This window comes from Neophocaena asiaeorientalis, unplaced genomic scaffold (assembly GCF_003031525.2).
Source record: "Neophocaena asiaeorientalis asiaeorientalis breed wild unplaced genomic scaffold, Neophocaena_asiaeorientalis_V1.1 scaffold268, whole genome shotgun sequence".
Classification (NCBI taxonomy): domain Eukaryota; kingdom Metazoa; phylum Chordata; class Mammalia; order Artiodactyla; family Phocoenidae; genus Neophocaena; species Neophocaena asiaeorientalis.
In genome coordinates, this window is record NW_020173979.1 from 11,207,071 (window position 1) to 11,224,761 (window position 17,691).

Genomic DNA, 17,691 nt, shown 5'->3' on the forward strand with positions numbered 1-17,691 from the left:
AAAAAAAAAAAAAAAAAAAAAAAAAAAAAAAAAAAAAAAAAAAATCCAGAAACTTCCAGAAAGCAAAACTTGAATTTGCCTTGCAACAGGCAACTAGTTACATGGCACTTATGTTGTTTACAACTATTTACATAGCATTTACATTGTATTAGGTATTATAAGTAATCTAGAGATGATTTAAAGTATTGTGGGATGGATGTGGGTAGGTTATATGCAAATACTATGTCATATTATTGAGCATCTGGATTTTGGTGTCCGAGGGGGATGCTGGAACCAATACCCTGTGAATACTGAGGGATGACTGTACTTAGATCACTGATTAAGTGGTGTCTGTCAGTCTTCTCCACTATAAAGCTATTCTTTTCATGTTTATGGTTAGGTATTTTGTGTGATGTAGTTTCAAAAGTACCACCTTGTTTCTCATCAAACTTTAAATTTATCTATATATACTCATGATTTCCACTTCATTCATTGGGTTTAAAATCTATTATTCCCATTACTTTGATCCTCAAATTTTTTTCTGGATTCGGCCAGTGGAAGGTCATTGTAGGTGGCTTCTATGCCCTTTTGACATGTCCCCATCATTATTTGAGCAACTTCTTATTCTCTGGCATAAGCTATACCAGACTTATTGCTTTCCCTACGCTAGCACAAGAATCAGCCATTTTTCCCAGGAGCCCTGGTTCTCTAGTGAAGAATGGTGTTTAGAAGCCAGGTTCTATGTGTTAGTGAGTAGTTGCTGTTGGTGTGTGTTTATTATGCATACATTTACATCTATATTTTTATATTTATGTATATATTGAAAACCATGAGTTCACACTTAAACTTTCATTTCTGATCCCATGGGGTTCATTTTTGCTCTCTCCCTTTGTATAGAACTCCTTTCAACAGTGAGATACCTGATCCCTATTATCCTTAATATAGTTGGTTCATTATTCTAGGTCATCTTCCCATGCGAATACCTTTCTCACTGCTCAGGCTCCAAAACCCTATGCCAAGCAGAGATAACCCGCCTCACCTACTTGGATCCTAATGCTCCACTCTGGGCCGCTGCAGCCCAACCACACCCTTCGGCAAGATACCTATGATGTTCATTTTACCCAATAACTTTAGGAATGAGTTGTTGGGGAAGAGGCGTTTTTCCTTTAATTGGCTTATCTATGTGACATTAAAATTTTTTAATATTTTGAATAAACATAAAGTCAACTTTTTTTGTTTGTAGTTTTGTGAATTTTAACTTATGTAAAGATATGTGTAAACACCTCCAAAATCAGGAAGTTGACCAGTTCAGTCAGCCCAAAAACTCCTTCATGCTTTCTCTTTATAGTTACACCCTACTCCTAGCCTCAAACCCTGGAGTCCACTGATTTAGTCTCTGCCTCAATATTTTTTTTTCAAGATCTTCATTTAAATAGAATCATATATAATCTTTTAAAAACATAGCGTTGAGATAATTCACATACCATACATTTTACTCATTTAAAGTGTATAATTCAGTGGTTTTTAGGATAGTCACGTTAAGTTCAACCATCACCATCATCAACTTTAATTTTCATCACCTCAGAAAAAACCCCCCACCAAATCCATACTTTTTAACTATCACCCCACCCAACCACGCACAGACACCCAACCCCCTGAAGCAACCAATAATTTATGTTCCATCACGTAGATTTCTCTGTTCTGGATATTTCACGTACCTGGAATCATAGTGTGGTCTTTTGTTTCTGGTTTCTTTGACTTAGCATAATGTTTTAGAAGTTCATCCACGTTCTAGTATGTGTCAGTGCTTCATTCTTTTTGGCTGGCTAAATAATGCTCCATTTATGACTACCACATATTTATCCATTTGCCAGTTGATGGACATCTGGGAAGTTTCCACCTTTTGGCTACTGTGAATAATTCTGCTATAAACATTCAAGTACAAATTTTTGTGTGCATCTGTATTTTCATTTCTTACCTAGGAGTGGAATTTCAAGTTTTATGGAAACTGTTTAATTATTTGAGGAACTGCTAGATTGTTTTGCAAAGTGGCTACACCATTTTACATTCCCATCAGCAGTATATGAGAGTTCCAGTTTCTCCACATCTTTGCTAACATGTGTTATGTGACTTTTGGATCCTAGCTATCCTGGTGAATATGGAATTGTATCACATTGTGGTTTTGATTTACATTTCTCTGATCGCTAATTACGTTGAGCATCTTTTCTTGTACTTATTGACCATTTGTGTATCTTCCTTGGAGAAATGTCTATTCAGATCCTTTGCCCATTTTTTAATGGGTTATCTGCCTTTTTATTATTGAGACTGAGAGTTCTTTATATATTCTGCACAAAAGTCCTTTATCAGATATGTGATTTGCATATATTTTCTCCTTTTATATATGTTTTTTCACTTTCTTGATGGTGACTTTTGAAGCATGAATGTTAATTTTGATGAAGTTTAATTCATCATGCTTTTGGTGTCACATCTAAGAACTTTGTAATCCCAGGTTATGAGGACTTTTTTCCAATGTTTTCTTCTAAAAGTTTTATAATTTTATCTTTTACATTTAGATCTGTGACCTATTTTATTTTTTGTAAGAGCTGTGAAATATAGGTTATTTTTTTGCATATGGATGTCTAGTTTCAAAATCATTTGTTGGAAAGGGTATTCATTCTCCATTGTTTTTGCACTTTTCTCAAAAATCAATTGCTATTTATATGGGTCTGTTTTTGGTCTCAGTACTCTGTTCCATTGATCTGTGTGTCTTTCCCTTCACCAATACCACACTGCCTTGACAATTGTAGCTTTAAAGCAAGTCTTAAAATTGGGTAGCATGATACCTTCAACTTAATTCTTCAGAATTGTTTTGGCTGTATTTTCTTTGCCTTTCCGTGTGAAGTTTAGAATCAGCTAGTCTGTATAACAAAAAGTCCTGTTGGAGTTTCCACTGGAATAGCATGTCTTCTGATCCATGAACATGGGGCATCTTCATTTAGCACCTCTTTGATATAGATCATCAGCATTTATGGTTTTCAGCTTATAGAACCTGTACATCTGTTGTTAGATCTATTCCTAAGTGTTCATTTTCTGGAGCTGTTGTAAATGATTTTTTATTTGGTTGTTGGTATTTTTCAGTCCTTCTTTGTCCTTGCTGATTTTCTAGTAGTTCTATACATTACTGAGTGGAGTGTTTAAGTCTCCAACTGTAATTGAAGGTTTGTTCATTTCTCCTTTCACTGCTGTTTTTACTTCTTGTATTTTTAAGGTCTGATGTTAGGTGCATACATATTTAAGATTGTCATGTCTTGGTGAATTGATTCTTTTATCATTTTTTAATATCCCTCTTTATTCCTGATCATTTTGATACAATTTCACGAGTCCATTTAATCTATATTGGGAAGTAATGTGCAGAGAGGTTAAGAGAATAGCCTCCGAGTCAGAATTGCCTGGATTTGAATCACACATCCAAGTACAGGTGTATGACCTTGGGCTCATCACTTACCTGTACCTTCGTTCTGGTTCATTTGTAAATTGGGATAATCTCATTCAATTTGTAGGATTAAGGATTACATGAGATGATTCATCTAAAACATGACTATAGTACCTGACAGTAAAAACTACCATTGTTAACCACAAATGTTAGATCAGAAATGTCTAGTTTTTAGAAAGTATGTCACATAATTAGAAATACATAGAAGGTTCAGGTCCCTTTTTAAAAACAGCACTTGTGAAAAGAGGGATTATTAAATATATCTAACCTGAGTCAAATACCAGGTTTTTTTTGTGGTGCACAGGCTCTGGACGCGCAGGCTCAGTGGCCATGGCTCACAGGCCCAGCCGCTCTGCGGCATGTGGGATCTTCCCGGACTGGGGCACGAACTCGTGTCCCCTGCATTGGCAGGCGGACTCTCAACCACTGCGCCACCAGGGAAGCCCAGGAACCTTCTTTTATAAGTTTTTCTTTCACCAGTAATTCCATACAATGTCTACTTTGTATCTTGTTAGTTTAAACATGAACAGTTCAAAGTCATCTATTGTTTCAGTTCCAATAATCATAATTAACAAGTGATGTAAGCAGATTAACAACGACCTGCTGGAATACTGTTTAATTAGATAATAGGGTTGCACAGAACTTCAGGTGGGCTGAATCTGAGGGTGAATTTGTATTATGGATAGCCATAGTAGTGATGAATCTAAATAATAAAAGTGACCAATAGTGTATAAACACTGACTTTTTAATGCATATTAAGCATATTTAATTGTCATCATCTTGTGTCTATCTTTAAAAAACCATTAGAAAGGAAAGTGTCAATTAGGTAATAGCCATACTCTTATACGAAATTTTGTTTCTCCTACCATGCATCTTACTTTAGTGCTAAATTTAAATATAGTGAGTGAAGACAGCTTTTTATTGTGGTTCTATTATCACAGTGCCAAAATAGTTAATTAAATTAGAAGAGAAACAAATAGAAAACCACCCAGCAAAGGAATGCATTTCAGTAACTTTATTGAAAGGTATATCCCTTAGTACCAAAACATAATGGTAGTTGGTTAGGTTACCTCTGCCAACTCAAAATTAACACTGATGTATTCAAAATATTGAAATTTATCAGTCTTTTGGGAAAACTGGAAAGTTATCTGTAAAACATGGTTTACAAAAGTATAGGATACACTGTGGTTCTTTGGTTTATTTTCCAATGCATATCTCCCCATAACATGATGTCAAACTTGGGTACAGCCATCCTGGATGGATTCAGGCTACACATTACATTAACTGACATTTTAACACAGTAGATCTCCTTAGGTTCACTGAAATCCTGAACACTACCTCAGCAACCTTATAATTATGAAGATGCCTACTTACCTTTCTTAATACTTTCCTTTGGCACAGTAGGGACAATTAATGAAAGTATATTCTCTCCCTTTTAAGCAAAACTCTAAATTAGAAGCAATGACAGTTTCATAAAAACAGTGCTTAGTAAAAACTTCTGGAGTGTTAAATCAGAAAGTTTTCAGAGTGACGTTAATTTGAGTTACTACTACAGTAAAAACTAATTTTCTTGATGGGACTAGACTGAGGCAGTGAATTTTGTATAAAACTTTTAAAATCATGGATATGAACATCACCTGTTTTCTAGAAAAATATTAAAGATAACTTAAAATGCTGAAATTAATAGGTCTGTAGTTTTGCTTTATATAAAATGCCCTCAAATTTAAATGTGACTCCCATGTAGCAATAAAGTCCACATCTCTGGATTATATATTACTTGCATTATGGGTGCCAAGAAACCATCTTCACTGCCTAGAATACTGACCCTTATTATGCCTTAAAAGTGCATTTGTGAAGTGGTGGTTTTGATGTAAACCTCATATTTAAATTTAAAGTTTAAATTTAAATTAAGTAGGTTACCGTTTTTAACACCACCTAAATACAATATATTGACCCAATACAGAAAGTTGGATCAGTGTTAGAAATGAAGATTCACAGTTTACCTTCCCAGGCTTGTCATTAGCATTTCACATTTATGCTGTTAGCTTTGATTTGTATGCTTCACAGGTGAATTCAAATGTGAGTAATTCCACTATAGGGTAATGTTAATTAGGCAGTTTTCCCAAATCTGAGAACACCAATGTTAATCTACTTGTGATATTTTGAGGCTTCACAGCTTAAATCCGTTATAACATTATGGAATCCACAGCTCAGGATTGTGGAGAAAGGCTTCAGAAGAGTTATTTGTTGCTGTAAGAATCCTAATAAACAAAAAAATCAAGTTATCAGAAGTCTGCCAAACACAAATATTACTACCTGTTAAAATATCTGACTCATAATCACATCTTATGTAGATGTGTTCTATGTTAATATTTAGTTTTGAGTAGGAAGAAGGAAATCACCAACATGAATTAAACTTAGATGGCAAGAATGTGTATCATATATTTGTGAGGAGGCTTACATTTTTTATGCATGTAAATACTTTCCAGTGTTCAACTACTATAGCAATGATACACATAAGTTGAGATGTATAATGATACACTATACAGTTGAGACATCCTGGCAGTTTCTAGACATTCAATGTAGAGACCACCTGCCACAACTTACTTTTTAAGTACAATACCCAAGTTTATACTGATTTTGCTAATAAGCTAACAGTCTCAAATTAGTTCAATGTATGGTTCAAACTTTTGGTCCTGCTCCCTCACTCAGGCTTGTGTAACTTTAAATGAGCCAAAGCCTAAGTCTACATACAGCAAAATGATGTGAAATTGAAAAAAAAATACTGTTTTAGTGTTACTTTTAAAGTTCAGGTTATTAAGGATGCTGCTTTTTAAGCTGAAAATTTAATGAAATGGCTAACATATATATGAAAGGTTAAGAGAATTCCTTACTCTTAGGGTGTTGTACCTTGAATGTAGTAAATGTCTTCAAATACTAGCTGACTAGATCAGAGAAGTCATTTTCCCCTCTGCTAGTCCAATTCCATTTTTTTTTTAAATAATGCAGATTTAAATTCTTGAATTGCAGAAGAAAATTGTAGCATTAGAAAAGTCTCTCTACATGGAGAAAAACTATGAACCAAATTTACCAATTAAGGGACCATTTCAGGAATTGTTGGAAGGTGGGTTATTCTGTAGTAACTATGCTTCAGTTGCCGTGCAGTACGCCCAGAAACAATCCATTTCAACTTCTGAACATTTGGTTTGGAACACTTATTTGATGAATATTCAGTTAAACACTTGGATACGAGCTCTTGCCAGAAAGTCAAATCTCTGCCATTGATCTGTGAATAAATTAAAAAAAAAATTCTTTAAAATAAAAGTCCTACAGTATTTAATTATAGTAATAATGGCAATCTTATTAACACGTGTGTTTCCTTGTCAAAAAAATTTGAGGATAAGCTACTTAAGTTTCAAATAAACACAGGACATCTCATTTTACTTTAGGAACAAGTGGTTTAGTTGCTTTTACAGCTGTCAACAGGATTTAGGCTATGACCTGGACATACCTTGGAATGTTTCTGAAGACATTCTACTCCTTCTGTTAACTCTACACACCTCTGTGCCTGGATCTCCAAGGCAATGATAGACAATGCCAACACAGATGGCTAAAAGAGATAAATTTTAAAGTAAATGTTGAATATAAAAGTAGGTATATAAATAGGTTTAATCTTTATAAAATATTTACCTTTGCTTTAGAAAATATGATCCTGCAGTAGCATGCCTTAAGTTGAGCTTCTAGTCTTTCAAAATTAAGGCTATTCCTCCTTTAAAAAGAAAATGAAATTAATTTTATATAGATAATTTTATATCAAGTCAAAAAGAAATTTTTAGAAAAATAAGTCAATTTTAAAGTGAAGTTTATGCACACTTATCATAGAAAGTGAATTATTCGAAGTAAAGAATTTCCCTTCCTTCAGAAACATTAACTTCTTGAGGATACCATATATGAATTTTAACTGATCTGGGCCAAAAAAAAAGTATCATGCTACAACTCCCAAGGTTTCGTTTCATTTTAATAAATCTATTTTTGAATCTGAAGTTCCTTTTTCCATACATCTGTGTTAGATGCTTACCTACTAGGTTCTATAAGTTAACTTGTCTATAAATGGAAAACGTAATTTTAAAAAAAGTTGAAATGTCCATCTTTAGAATTCACAGACTTCAAGAAGCTACTTTTGACTGAAAGTCTTCTCACTTCTGCTGGAGAGTGAAGTGAAACTCAAGGAGCTTAGCTGTCACTTTACTTATTTTGATTGGAATTCTCCCAGGATATTGATTTTATTTAACATCCGGACAACATCATTCTGATTTCCAAATCTGCTTTGTTAAAAACAAAGATCACATACCTTTCATATGGCAAGTTCTCTTGAAGGAGTGCATAATAGAGTTGTAGAAACTGAAAGGCAGTAGTAGCTTTGACTTTCCAACACACCTTCTCCAACACAATCTTTTCCATTCTCATCAAGTCTGAAACTGTGAACCTATACTGGCTTATTCGGATCAAGTCAGTTGCCAATGGGACATTCCTTTCCTCTTCTATTGATTTTACAGCCAAATAGAAGCAGCTCAGTCCAACACACCCAAGGTGCTTGGGCTGTACCTAAAAAGACAGTAAGTCCATGTCTTTACCTTATTTCAGTTAAAAAAACATAAAGGATAATCTAGAACTCAACCTATCACTTCGAAAATGTATCTTTGAGGTATATTTCTCAGCTGTGAAGGACTTAACAAGATCCACTGATACCTCAACTGTAGCCTCTTAACCATATGTACCCACTTGGAACCAATTCCAGAACCAAACAGACTAAGTTTCAGTGTAATGTGTGGCTTCAGCACAAAACAATTCGTACTTCTTTTGGTTTGTTTAAATCAGTGCAGAACGATAAGCAATAAGCTACTAGGTCAAAGGCTTATATGAGGACTGAAATACCTTACAGCTTATGCACAAAATTTCTTTCCAGAATGTTGTGTTTTTCCAGGCTGTTTTCTTTGTAGTAACACATGTAAAATGTTTTTAAATACTACAGCATACTGTTTACTCTGCCTGTAAAGCTCTATTCACTACCAGTATTTTAAATTTATTCATCATTTTCTGAATGTCTACAAAATTTGTCACAGTCAAAATTCTGTCCACTTTAAGTTCCGCTCAACGGAAACTTTATGAAGCCTTTACCAGTATTTGTGCTCTCCTCTTCTTAGAACCCCTTCAGCAATACATTTATGCCTCTTTTGAGGTATAATGTGATTATTTTTCTTATTATTCCTTGTACTATATAATAGTTATCAGTGCAAACATTATTGCCACTAAGATTATAATACACTTAAATGATAGATGTACTTCATCTATGTAACATTTATAGTCAAAGGTAGTGCCTGCACATGGTGTCTAAAGAGTTGTTTAATTAGGGTATTGAAAAAGTTTCTTGAACCATTCAATACACATTGAGTTCCTCCCATATATGATGCATTCTGTTAGGTACTGAGGACTAAAAGATGAGCTGCATTTTAACTGTCACGTTATTTCATTATCTACCAATGACCACTGGCACACAGAGAAGTCAGATGTATTTGTAACAATTAAGCTCTGAAAGTTACACAGATGTCCTGCTTATCCAATACAGGGAAATAACTATATATAAATGCTCCTTCAGAAGATACTCTCTATTATATGCTAACTTAGGCTGGAAATGACAAGCATAGGCACGACTTGGGTAAATTTAAGGCTAAAACAATTAGAACTTTATTCTATTCTATATGAATAGAGATCAAGAAATATACTCTATGACCAGATGGTTGACAGCATCAACAAAAAGGAAAAAAAAAGAAATATAGTCTAATTCTTAACCCCCAATCTAGCATTCTGCCTCTAACACATTTCTTAAAATTTAGAAACAACAGTAAATAATGAAAACACCCAACCTATCAAAAAAGACTTTTAAAAACAACAGCCAACTCTCCTACTGGGAGACTCTGCAATTAATTATTTGATATTAGACTACTTTTCAATGTCAGAAAGTAGGTTGAATAAATGATGCATCACTCTTAATTAAAAGGAAGGATTTCATCAGTGCTGTAGTACACAGAATTTCCATAATGTTTTGGCTACTTGCTGAAAACAAAAAAAGTTATGAACACCAGCCCAAAGCTAGCAATACCACCTCCAAAACACATTGAACAAAACCACGAAATACTCAGGGTAATGTAGCTTTAGACGTACCTTCATTTTAGACAGGAATCTGTCCAGTAAATTCACAGCTAGAGAAAATGTCTCCGTGTCAAAGCCAAAGAACTGAGTTAGACTAAGGAGATCTTTTACTTCAAAGTCCCTCAGTCTTGCAGTCATTCTAAGGCCATTATCGTGTGCAGATTCAATTAGTCTCAAGCCGCAGACCTTTGGCTGACATCTCAACTCCTGTTCCAACAGGGCATTCAGCTGGTGTAGCAGTTTCTGAGAGTCAGTTGTTGTCAGTACCTCTATCATCTATATATAGAACAAAGCCCAGAAAGGAGTGAAAGAACAGCCCTTCCTGCCTTGTGTTGTGCCAGGTGCATTATAACACAAGTCTCCCCTCCCTCAATGCTATTAGTGAATCTAAGTCACTGCAAAATGCCATCTGTAATTCTCCACCTCCCCAACCAGTTGGTCACATCCTAAATTGTGAGTTCCTAGAGGGCAGTGGCCATGGCTTTTTAAAGAAAAAAAATGCAAATCTTCATGCCCAAACTTTGAAATTAGATGGTAGCATGTATTCTGCCATTTATTAACAATGTGAACTGTTCAAGTTAGTAAATTTTTCTTAGTCCTCAATTCCTAGTCCGTAAAGTGGGTATAAGGTTATTACCTATTTCAGAGACACTTGTGAGGAATGAATGAGATCATCTAGGTACACAGGTACTTAGCACATACAGTAGGTGCCTAATAAACACTGGGCAATATTAATGAGCTTACTTCTAGTCTGTAAAATGAGGCATATCTGCCTCTTTGAATGGCTGTGAAGATTAACCAAGATGATTCAACTAAAGAGTTTAGCATAGTGCTTGGCACTCACTGCTCAGTAACTGTTAACTTTTATTGATGTTAGGAAAGGAAGCTTGAAGGCAGTTATGGGTGCACGCAGTGGGGGCGGGAGGCTAATCCAGCCTGCAAGAGGAAGCTGGGAGTTTCATTAATTTAAGACAATACTGAACATCTACTATGTGCCTGCTCCGGGAACGGGCTAAGCCCTGGACACACGGACGGTCCCTCCTCGCAACAACCGAAAGACAGGGAGGCAGAAAGAATCCTTAGGGTTGCGCGACGGAAAGGGTGGGCAGATGGAGAACCGCAAACTTCAAGGGTCCAACTCTTTGGCCCCTGGGCTGGGACCGGGCCCATAAGACACTAAGACATCTCAGGAGGTCGCATCTGGCCCCGCCCCTCCATGCTCGTACTAGCCTGAACTTGTTGCTCGGGGAGAGTTAACCGAGGAAAAGGGCTCGAGACCTACCCCTCACCCCGCGCCCCCCAACCCTGCTCCCTACCCGCACTCTGAGGTCAACCCCGAAATCCGAGCTCACCTTGATCGCGATTGCAGCTCCTCAGCGGTAACCACCCTCCCCGGGCCTGCTCTCACCTCACCCCAAGATATTAGAACCGAGAGGCCTATGAGGCGAGAGGGCTCGCGGGCAAGACGGGAGAGGCCCGGGGAGGGGAGCCGTCTTGGGTGGAGGTCTCTGCAGCGCCGCCGAGACGACACCGCCCTCCTCGGGGTCTGCTCGGAGCCGAAGGGGCCGCGCCTGGCCTCCCGAGTAATATATTGGAGGGCGGGGTTTTCTCGCTGCGGTGGGAGGGGCACATGGGAGGCATTTTCGCCGCTGACTGGTGTAAGTCTTATGATAGATGGCTCCTGCGGTCCAAAGAGGGCTGGTCCGTAGAGGGAAGAAGTCCGGCCAATCAGCACACGCTTTTCACGATCCCGGAGTCAAATTCTCCGCCCCTTGAGACCACGCCCCCTACCTCTAACTGTCTCTCATTGGAGGATTTCCCCGAGTGTCTTCAATGAAGAGGAGGGGGAGCTGAACGCTGCGCGCACCAACCCAGGCCCGGTAAGGCCTCTGCTGGCGGGCGGATTGGCCAGAATATCGTTCCAGAATGTACTGGGAGTTTTCGTTCCGTTCGGTTTAGTAGAGTGCTTTTGCTCTCTCTAAAAATACAGTGTCTGATTCCACACAAAAAAAGAAAGGCCTGATTTTTCACTGCAGTTGGAGAGGTGGTGGATATTCTATGGTGTGGTTTATTAAATTTCCAGAAGTTTCTCCGTGTGAGCTTTGGAAATCACTTGTTCCTTGCCTTGTTTTGCTTTTTTGTATAATTTATCAAAGGGTGGAGTTGGGCTACGTACATTCTTGGTCTCCTACCAGTTTGCTGAATTTGATTTTTGAACAAATTAGAAAAGTTGGTAGTTCTTCATCGGCTTAGAATGAAAGGTGTGTGGTTGACTCAAGAGGAATAAGTAGACAAAAATAATTGTAGTGCTTATGAATCTGAGTTCACAGATCCGTGTGTGAAGCAATATTAGTCTTTTTACTTGCTGTCCATGAACTTAATCTCTGACTGTGAGCCTTTGCCTGGTAAGTGGAAAAATAGCTTGAAGCCTTCCTGCACTCACTCCTTCCCTCTTTCTTTCCCTATTGTCACAAATGAGAAGGGTCTACATTAAAAGGGCCTGAGGATTGGTGAACAAGGAATTGGTTATCAGTTCTGGTGGACTGTACTTTGATGTCTCTGTTCTCATGGTCTCTTCCTTGTTAGTGGCTACCTGGGCTTTGAAAAAATTAAAATCTGAAAGATTTGCTGGCATGTTTGCTGTTTGCCCTGCCGGGTGCTTCCCTGAGGCAATGACACAGAACCAAGCCCTGAAATGGAAGCAGAGTTGTGGAGAGAAAGGGGAAGGGAAAACCTGAGAGAAAAAGTTAATGCTCTAAAATATTACCTTAGCCACATCACTAGGTCAGTTTGTCAAATCTCTGTGTTTCAAATGGGGAAGAGGCCTTGGTCATCCTTGAAAAAGAACTCACGTAATGAATATAAATGGGCAATTAAAAACATTTAAAAAGTTCTTTTTACAATAATGTGTGATGAGTTTACAAATGTAAATGTTTCTCCTTTAGTAACAAAGGAACAAAATTAGTAACAAAATTAGGAATATAGGTATGTACACATGCACTCTTTCACTACTTGTTGAACACGTAATATGTGTCAGTGGAGGACAGAATATACTGGTTCCTGTCCTTGTGGATTGTGTAGTTTTGTGGACAATATAAACTGATTTATTTTCAAGCCACAGGCTACTAACTAGGTACATGACTTTTAACAAGTTTTTAATCGCATTGAGTTTCCATTTTCTTTTATTAAAAAATAGGAAATAAAAATACCTTATTCACAGGGTTATTGAGAGGATTAAATAATGCAAAGTACCTAAAGAGGTAGGCATTGTGCCCAGAGCACAGTAAGTACTTGATAAATGGTAGCCTTTATTATTAAATTACTAACATTTCTTTTGAAATGTCTTGCTTAACATACATTTAATTCTGTTTTACCTATTGTCAGAGTTAGTCTTCTAGAATGGGAGTATTGTTTACTTAACACTAATGAAAGTATCTAAATTGTGTCTATTAATTTCTTTTTTTTTAAAGATTTATTTATTTATTTATTTATGAGCGCGCTGGGTCTTAGTTGCGGCATGTGGGATCTTCGTTGGGGCATGCGGGATTTTTCGTTGTGGTGCATGGGCTCTTCGTTGTGGCGCCCGGGCTTCTCTCTAGTTGTGGTGTGTGGGTTTTCTCTCTCTAGTTGAGGCGTGCGAGCTCAGTAGTTGTGGCATGCAGGCTTAGTTGCCCCATGGCATGTGGGATCTTAGTTCCCTGACCAGGGATCGAACCCATGTCACCTGCATAGGAAGGTGGATTCTTTACCACTGGACCACCAGGGAAGTCCCATGTGTATTAATTTCTATGCCTTTTTTTTTTTTTTTTTTTTTTTTTCTTTTTTTTTTTTTGCGGTACGTGGGCCTCTCCTTGTTGTGGCCTCTCCCGTTGCGGAGCACAGGCTCCGGACTATGCCTTTTTTATACTTAAAATTTTCACATGCAGCTTTAGGTAATATATCATTGTTTATGTAATAAAAATGTTTTCTCTTACGTTAGGATCTTATTACTTTTTATTAAAATCTGAAATTACCTGCATGAAAAAAATTGTTTCTATAGCACTGAAGAAACATTGATTTAATACAAATCAGATCAAATGGACATTTTTTACCTTTTCTCCTTCCCCTCACCTCCACTGTCATTTTTATTCCATAATATTAGAATACAGACTATCATTTAAATAATTTTAAAGTCCTAATTAGCAAAATGTGCAAATGTAAGACTCAATTATGTACTGTTGTAAAAGAAAAAAATGAGCCTTTTGTTAATTGTGATTTATTTTTAAAGACTTACAGATTTAGTAATGAGTCTATCAGGAATCTTTCAAAGGACTGACTTCCAGGGTATTTTCTAGGCTCAGTGATATATTCAGCTGCCATCTTCACACCTTCTTCTTAATCAGCAGTTAAGTGCAGCAAGTACTGAAACTCAGAATAATGGCCTCAAGGCTGGGCAAGAATCCAAGGCAGTTAACAGGAGGATTTAATCATATTCTCTACACTGCAGATTATAGAAGTGCCTTGAGTAGCAAAAATTATAACAAGCAGGTATAACAGTGGTGGCTTGTCAAATGCTGCCCTGACCAGGGAAATTCCTCGTTGGTTCTGTTTCCATCCTAGAGACTGGAGGAGTCTTTGCACCTCACCCTCTGTTGAGGCTCCCAGACAAATGTCCAGAACTTTTGAATGTGGGCTTGTCCAACTGTGATGAGGGCTGAAAAAGTGAGGATCCAAAGATCTCAGCTCAGTCTCTTCCGCTCTATTTCCTGATCCTTCCTGGAACTAATTATGGCCCCCTCCACCTCTCCAACTATTCTCTAGTGCATCTGCTCTGTCTTAGAAGAGAACTTGCTTGGCTTTGGCTTTTTGGAGTCTTCATTAGCCCCTGGGATAGCAGAGAAATTGTGTATAGTTTGGGTGGTGATGGGGAGGCAGGGAAAAGGATACATAGAAAACAGATTAGTAATGTCAGGTATATCTTGCCTTTCAGAGATTCTAGCTATCTCTGATAAAGTAACCCTTTCCAATTAATTGAGGTGTTACTATATTCAGTGGAAAAATAAACTTTGTCAGGTAACCACTGCTATATAAAGGCACTGGAGAACATTAGACGCAGATCTCCCACTTGCTAGCATTTAGTCTAATGGCCATAGGCTCTGTTGAGTACAGGGCTCAAAGCCAAGATCAGCCAATAACGAAAAGAGTTTGCATTTGTTATGTATTTCCCAAGTGCCAGGCTGTGTGCTGAACTTAAACACACATGATCTTATTTAGTCCTCTAACAACTCTGATATTATTATTATGTTCAGAAATGAGGAATATCTCGTATATCTCCTGTTTAGCAACTACTTTTTACTGTTTACTAAATATTCTTAACACATAGCTTGAATTTGGATTTTACAGCGTTTAAAAACAAGTTTTTATTTTGGAACCTTTTAAGCTCATTACCCAACTTCAGTAATCATCAGCATTTTGCCCATGTTGCCTATTTACTTTCTGTTTGTCTCATATTCAACAAATATTTATTGAGAACTTTCTAGGTGCCAAACCATTGTGTTTTGTAGTCCCAGATTGAAAATGTTACAATTTTGGGCCATAGGGTGTGTTGGCTATTGTGTTTTGTGAAGATAGGGGTTGGAAGGATCAGCTGGGTCATTCTCCAGGTGCATCTCTTTCTAGTCTGAAGCGCACACTGAAGGTGTCTCTGGGGTCTGCTGCTTTGATAGGAGAAGGAGGGAATGGGGAGGGATAATAGTTCCCTTCCTTATTTAGGTCTCTGCCTGTACTGCTAACCTTCCTCACAGAAGTGCATGCAGACACACCCAGACACACACACACACACACACACACACACACACACACACCCCTTTACAAAAGATTTTGACAGAGTTGAATTTTGGGAAATGAAGTACTTTCTAATCTAGCTTTTTTGTCCCTTAGGGATCTCATAGGTCTGAACTTTTGTTCTCTAGGTCAGCCTTCCTTGCCTGAGGTCACCACTTTCCTCATTTCTTTAGCCTTTTAACTCTATAACTCGTGATCTGAGTTTTGATGCAGCCAAGTGAAGAGGTTGGTGCAAAGGGCATTCCAGACAAAAGCAACAGTATGGCAAAGGCATGGAGGAAAGAGAGACTAAGTTGATTTCTGTAAATGAAATACAGATGACTCTGGCTAAAGCATGGAGGGTGTTGGAGGCGGGGGAGTCTAGCAGTGAGGTGGGGAAAGAAGCAGTTGCTTATCCTGAAGGACCAGGTATACCATATATACCATTATTGGAATTTTGGACTTTATAGGCTTTGGGGAACCAACCATGGAATTTAAAGGGACTGTCACAACTGGATTTGTGATTTAGAATGACCATTTGGCATCAGTGTGAAGAGAGGAAAGAGAGGGCCAAGAGTGGAGTCGGAAGAGCAGTTTAAGAGGCCACTGCCTTAACCTAGGAAAAAATGAGAAGATTGAACTGAGGGAGTGAGAGTGGGAATGGGAAGGAGATGGATTCAAGGGACCTTAGGAGGTTGAGCTGATGGATTGTGGTGATTGATTAGATTTGATTGGTTAGGTGATCAGGATGAAGGCAGAGTCAAGAATACTGTTCAAATTTCTGGTTCAGGCAAAAAGTTGAATGAAGAGTCTATTTATGTGCTAAGTTCAGGGAATACAGGAAAAAGACCAGGTTTGTAGGGGAAGACGTTGACCTAGAGATGCCTGAGGGAACTCCAGGTGGAAATGTCCAAAGGCATCCAGAGAAACATTTGGTGCTACTGATAACTTTCGGACTCATCAGAATATGAGAGGTGATTGAGTCATGGAAGGAGATCAGTCAGGGACGATTGAAGGTGGTAAGAGAAGCCTGAGGAGAGAGTCTAGGGAACAGGAGTCTCTGAAGGGATCTAGAAGGAGAAGGCATGTTACTGGAGTCAGAGAAAGTGTTTCAAGGAGGGAGTGAGCACCAGTGTCTCATGCTGCAAAGAGGATGAAATGAAGTATGAACAACAGAGAAAGAAAATGAAATCAATGAATGTGTGACCCACTCTTGCAAGGGGCTGGACTGTGAGGCATAGAGACCCTGGACAGAGAGTGGAATGGTATTGAGAGAGATATTTTGCTTTTCAAAGATGAGCTAGACTTGTGCATGTTTAAGTAATGACCAGAAAGAGCCAGCAGAGAAAAAGAAGGATCTGACTGCCAGAACAATCTAAGTTCTCAGATGACACTAGTCAATTTGCATTCCGTCAGCTGTATTGTTATAGAAGCTTCTATATAGTCAAATACTCACAGACTACAATGGAAGGAAACAACACAAAGGGGCAGAAATTATATGTGTTTAGCATGCCTAAAATTCTCTAAATAGATGTTAAGAAATATCACTACATGCTTTATAAATGTTTATGTTTTCTATAGCTATTTTATATTCAGCATTTCCAGTTTCAGATTATCCAAAGCACTCCTCTTGATTTAAAATATTCTGGCTTGCCAGGTTTAGGAGCTTTATATCAGTGTTGAAGTAAGAGTAATAAATAAAAACATGCATTTTATGTAACCATATGTAGTTAGAATATGATAGAACAAGGCATCCATCCAAGCCTTAAATATCTAACTTGTTGAAAGTCAGCCATACATAGATTGAGCTCAAATAGAATAAAAACTTGAGGCACATTATGGAGGTTTCTATTTTTAATGGAAATATACATATATTTACATCATACAACCATAAGTGTGTGTGAGCATGGAAATATGTGGATGTGATAAGTAATACTGCCAAATAGCATTGATATAGATTTTTCTATAACACATTTCCTGTCAATCCTGGCCTTGTAGAAGAATTTTTAATAACTAAAAGCAGTGGTTTGGTTGAGACATGAAGGGACAGACTACAGTCTGGGTCTCATTTTCCCTAGTTACTATCTCCCACTCTCAATATTTTCATATTTTAATTGGGAAAATAATAACAGTACTACATCAGAGGTTTAATTAATTGAACTAATACTCAGAAGTAGCATATGTAAGGACTTATTAAATGTTAGATA

The 17,691-nt window shown here is 37.6% G+C and overlaps 1 protein-coding gene across 1 annotated transcript; it reads right to left on the bottom strand.

Annotated features, from left to right (window-relative positions):
• Nucleotides 1–4,472: 4,472 nt before the first annotated feature.
• Nucleotides 4,473–11,260, bottom strand: CCNG1 (cyclin G1). The gene is made up of 7 exons (XM_024753423.1): nucleotides 11,035–11,260; nucleotides 9,695–9,958; nucleotides 7,824–8,077; nucleotides 7,163–7,241; nucleotides 6,984–7,082; nucleotides 6,564–6,758; nucleotides 4,473–5,733 (listed from the first exon to the last, which is right to left on the bottom strand). Exons 2-6 carry the CDS (start codon nucleotides 9,956–9,958, stop codon nucleotides 6,567–6,569), a joined length of 888 nt encoding a protein of 295 aa, XP_024609191.1. The 5' UTR covers nucleotides 11,035–11,260; the 3' UTR covers nucleotides 4,473–5,733; nucleotides 6,564–6,566.
• Nucleotides 11,261–17,691: the final 6,431 nt, after the last annotated feature.

Excerpts from the sequence above, each read along its gene's own strand:
- CCNG1 (XM_024753423.1), bottom strand. The coding sequence starts at position 9,958 with ATGATAGAGGTACTGACAACAACTGACTCTCAGAAACTGCTACACCAG. Across the intron at positions 8,078-9,694 it reads GATTCCTGTCTAAAATGAAG|GTACAGCCCAAGCACCTTGG; the intron begins GTACGTCTAAAG and ends CTGTCTTTTTAG. Across the intron at positions 7,242-7,823 it reads GAGAACTTGCCATATGAAAG|GAGGAATAGCCTTAATTTTG; the intron begins GTATGTGATCTT and ends TTCTTTTTAAAG.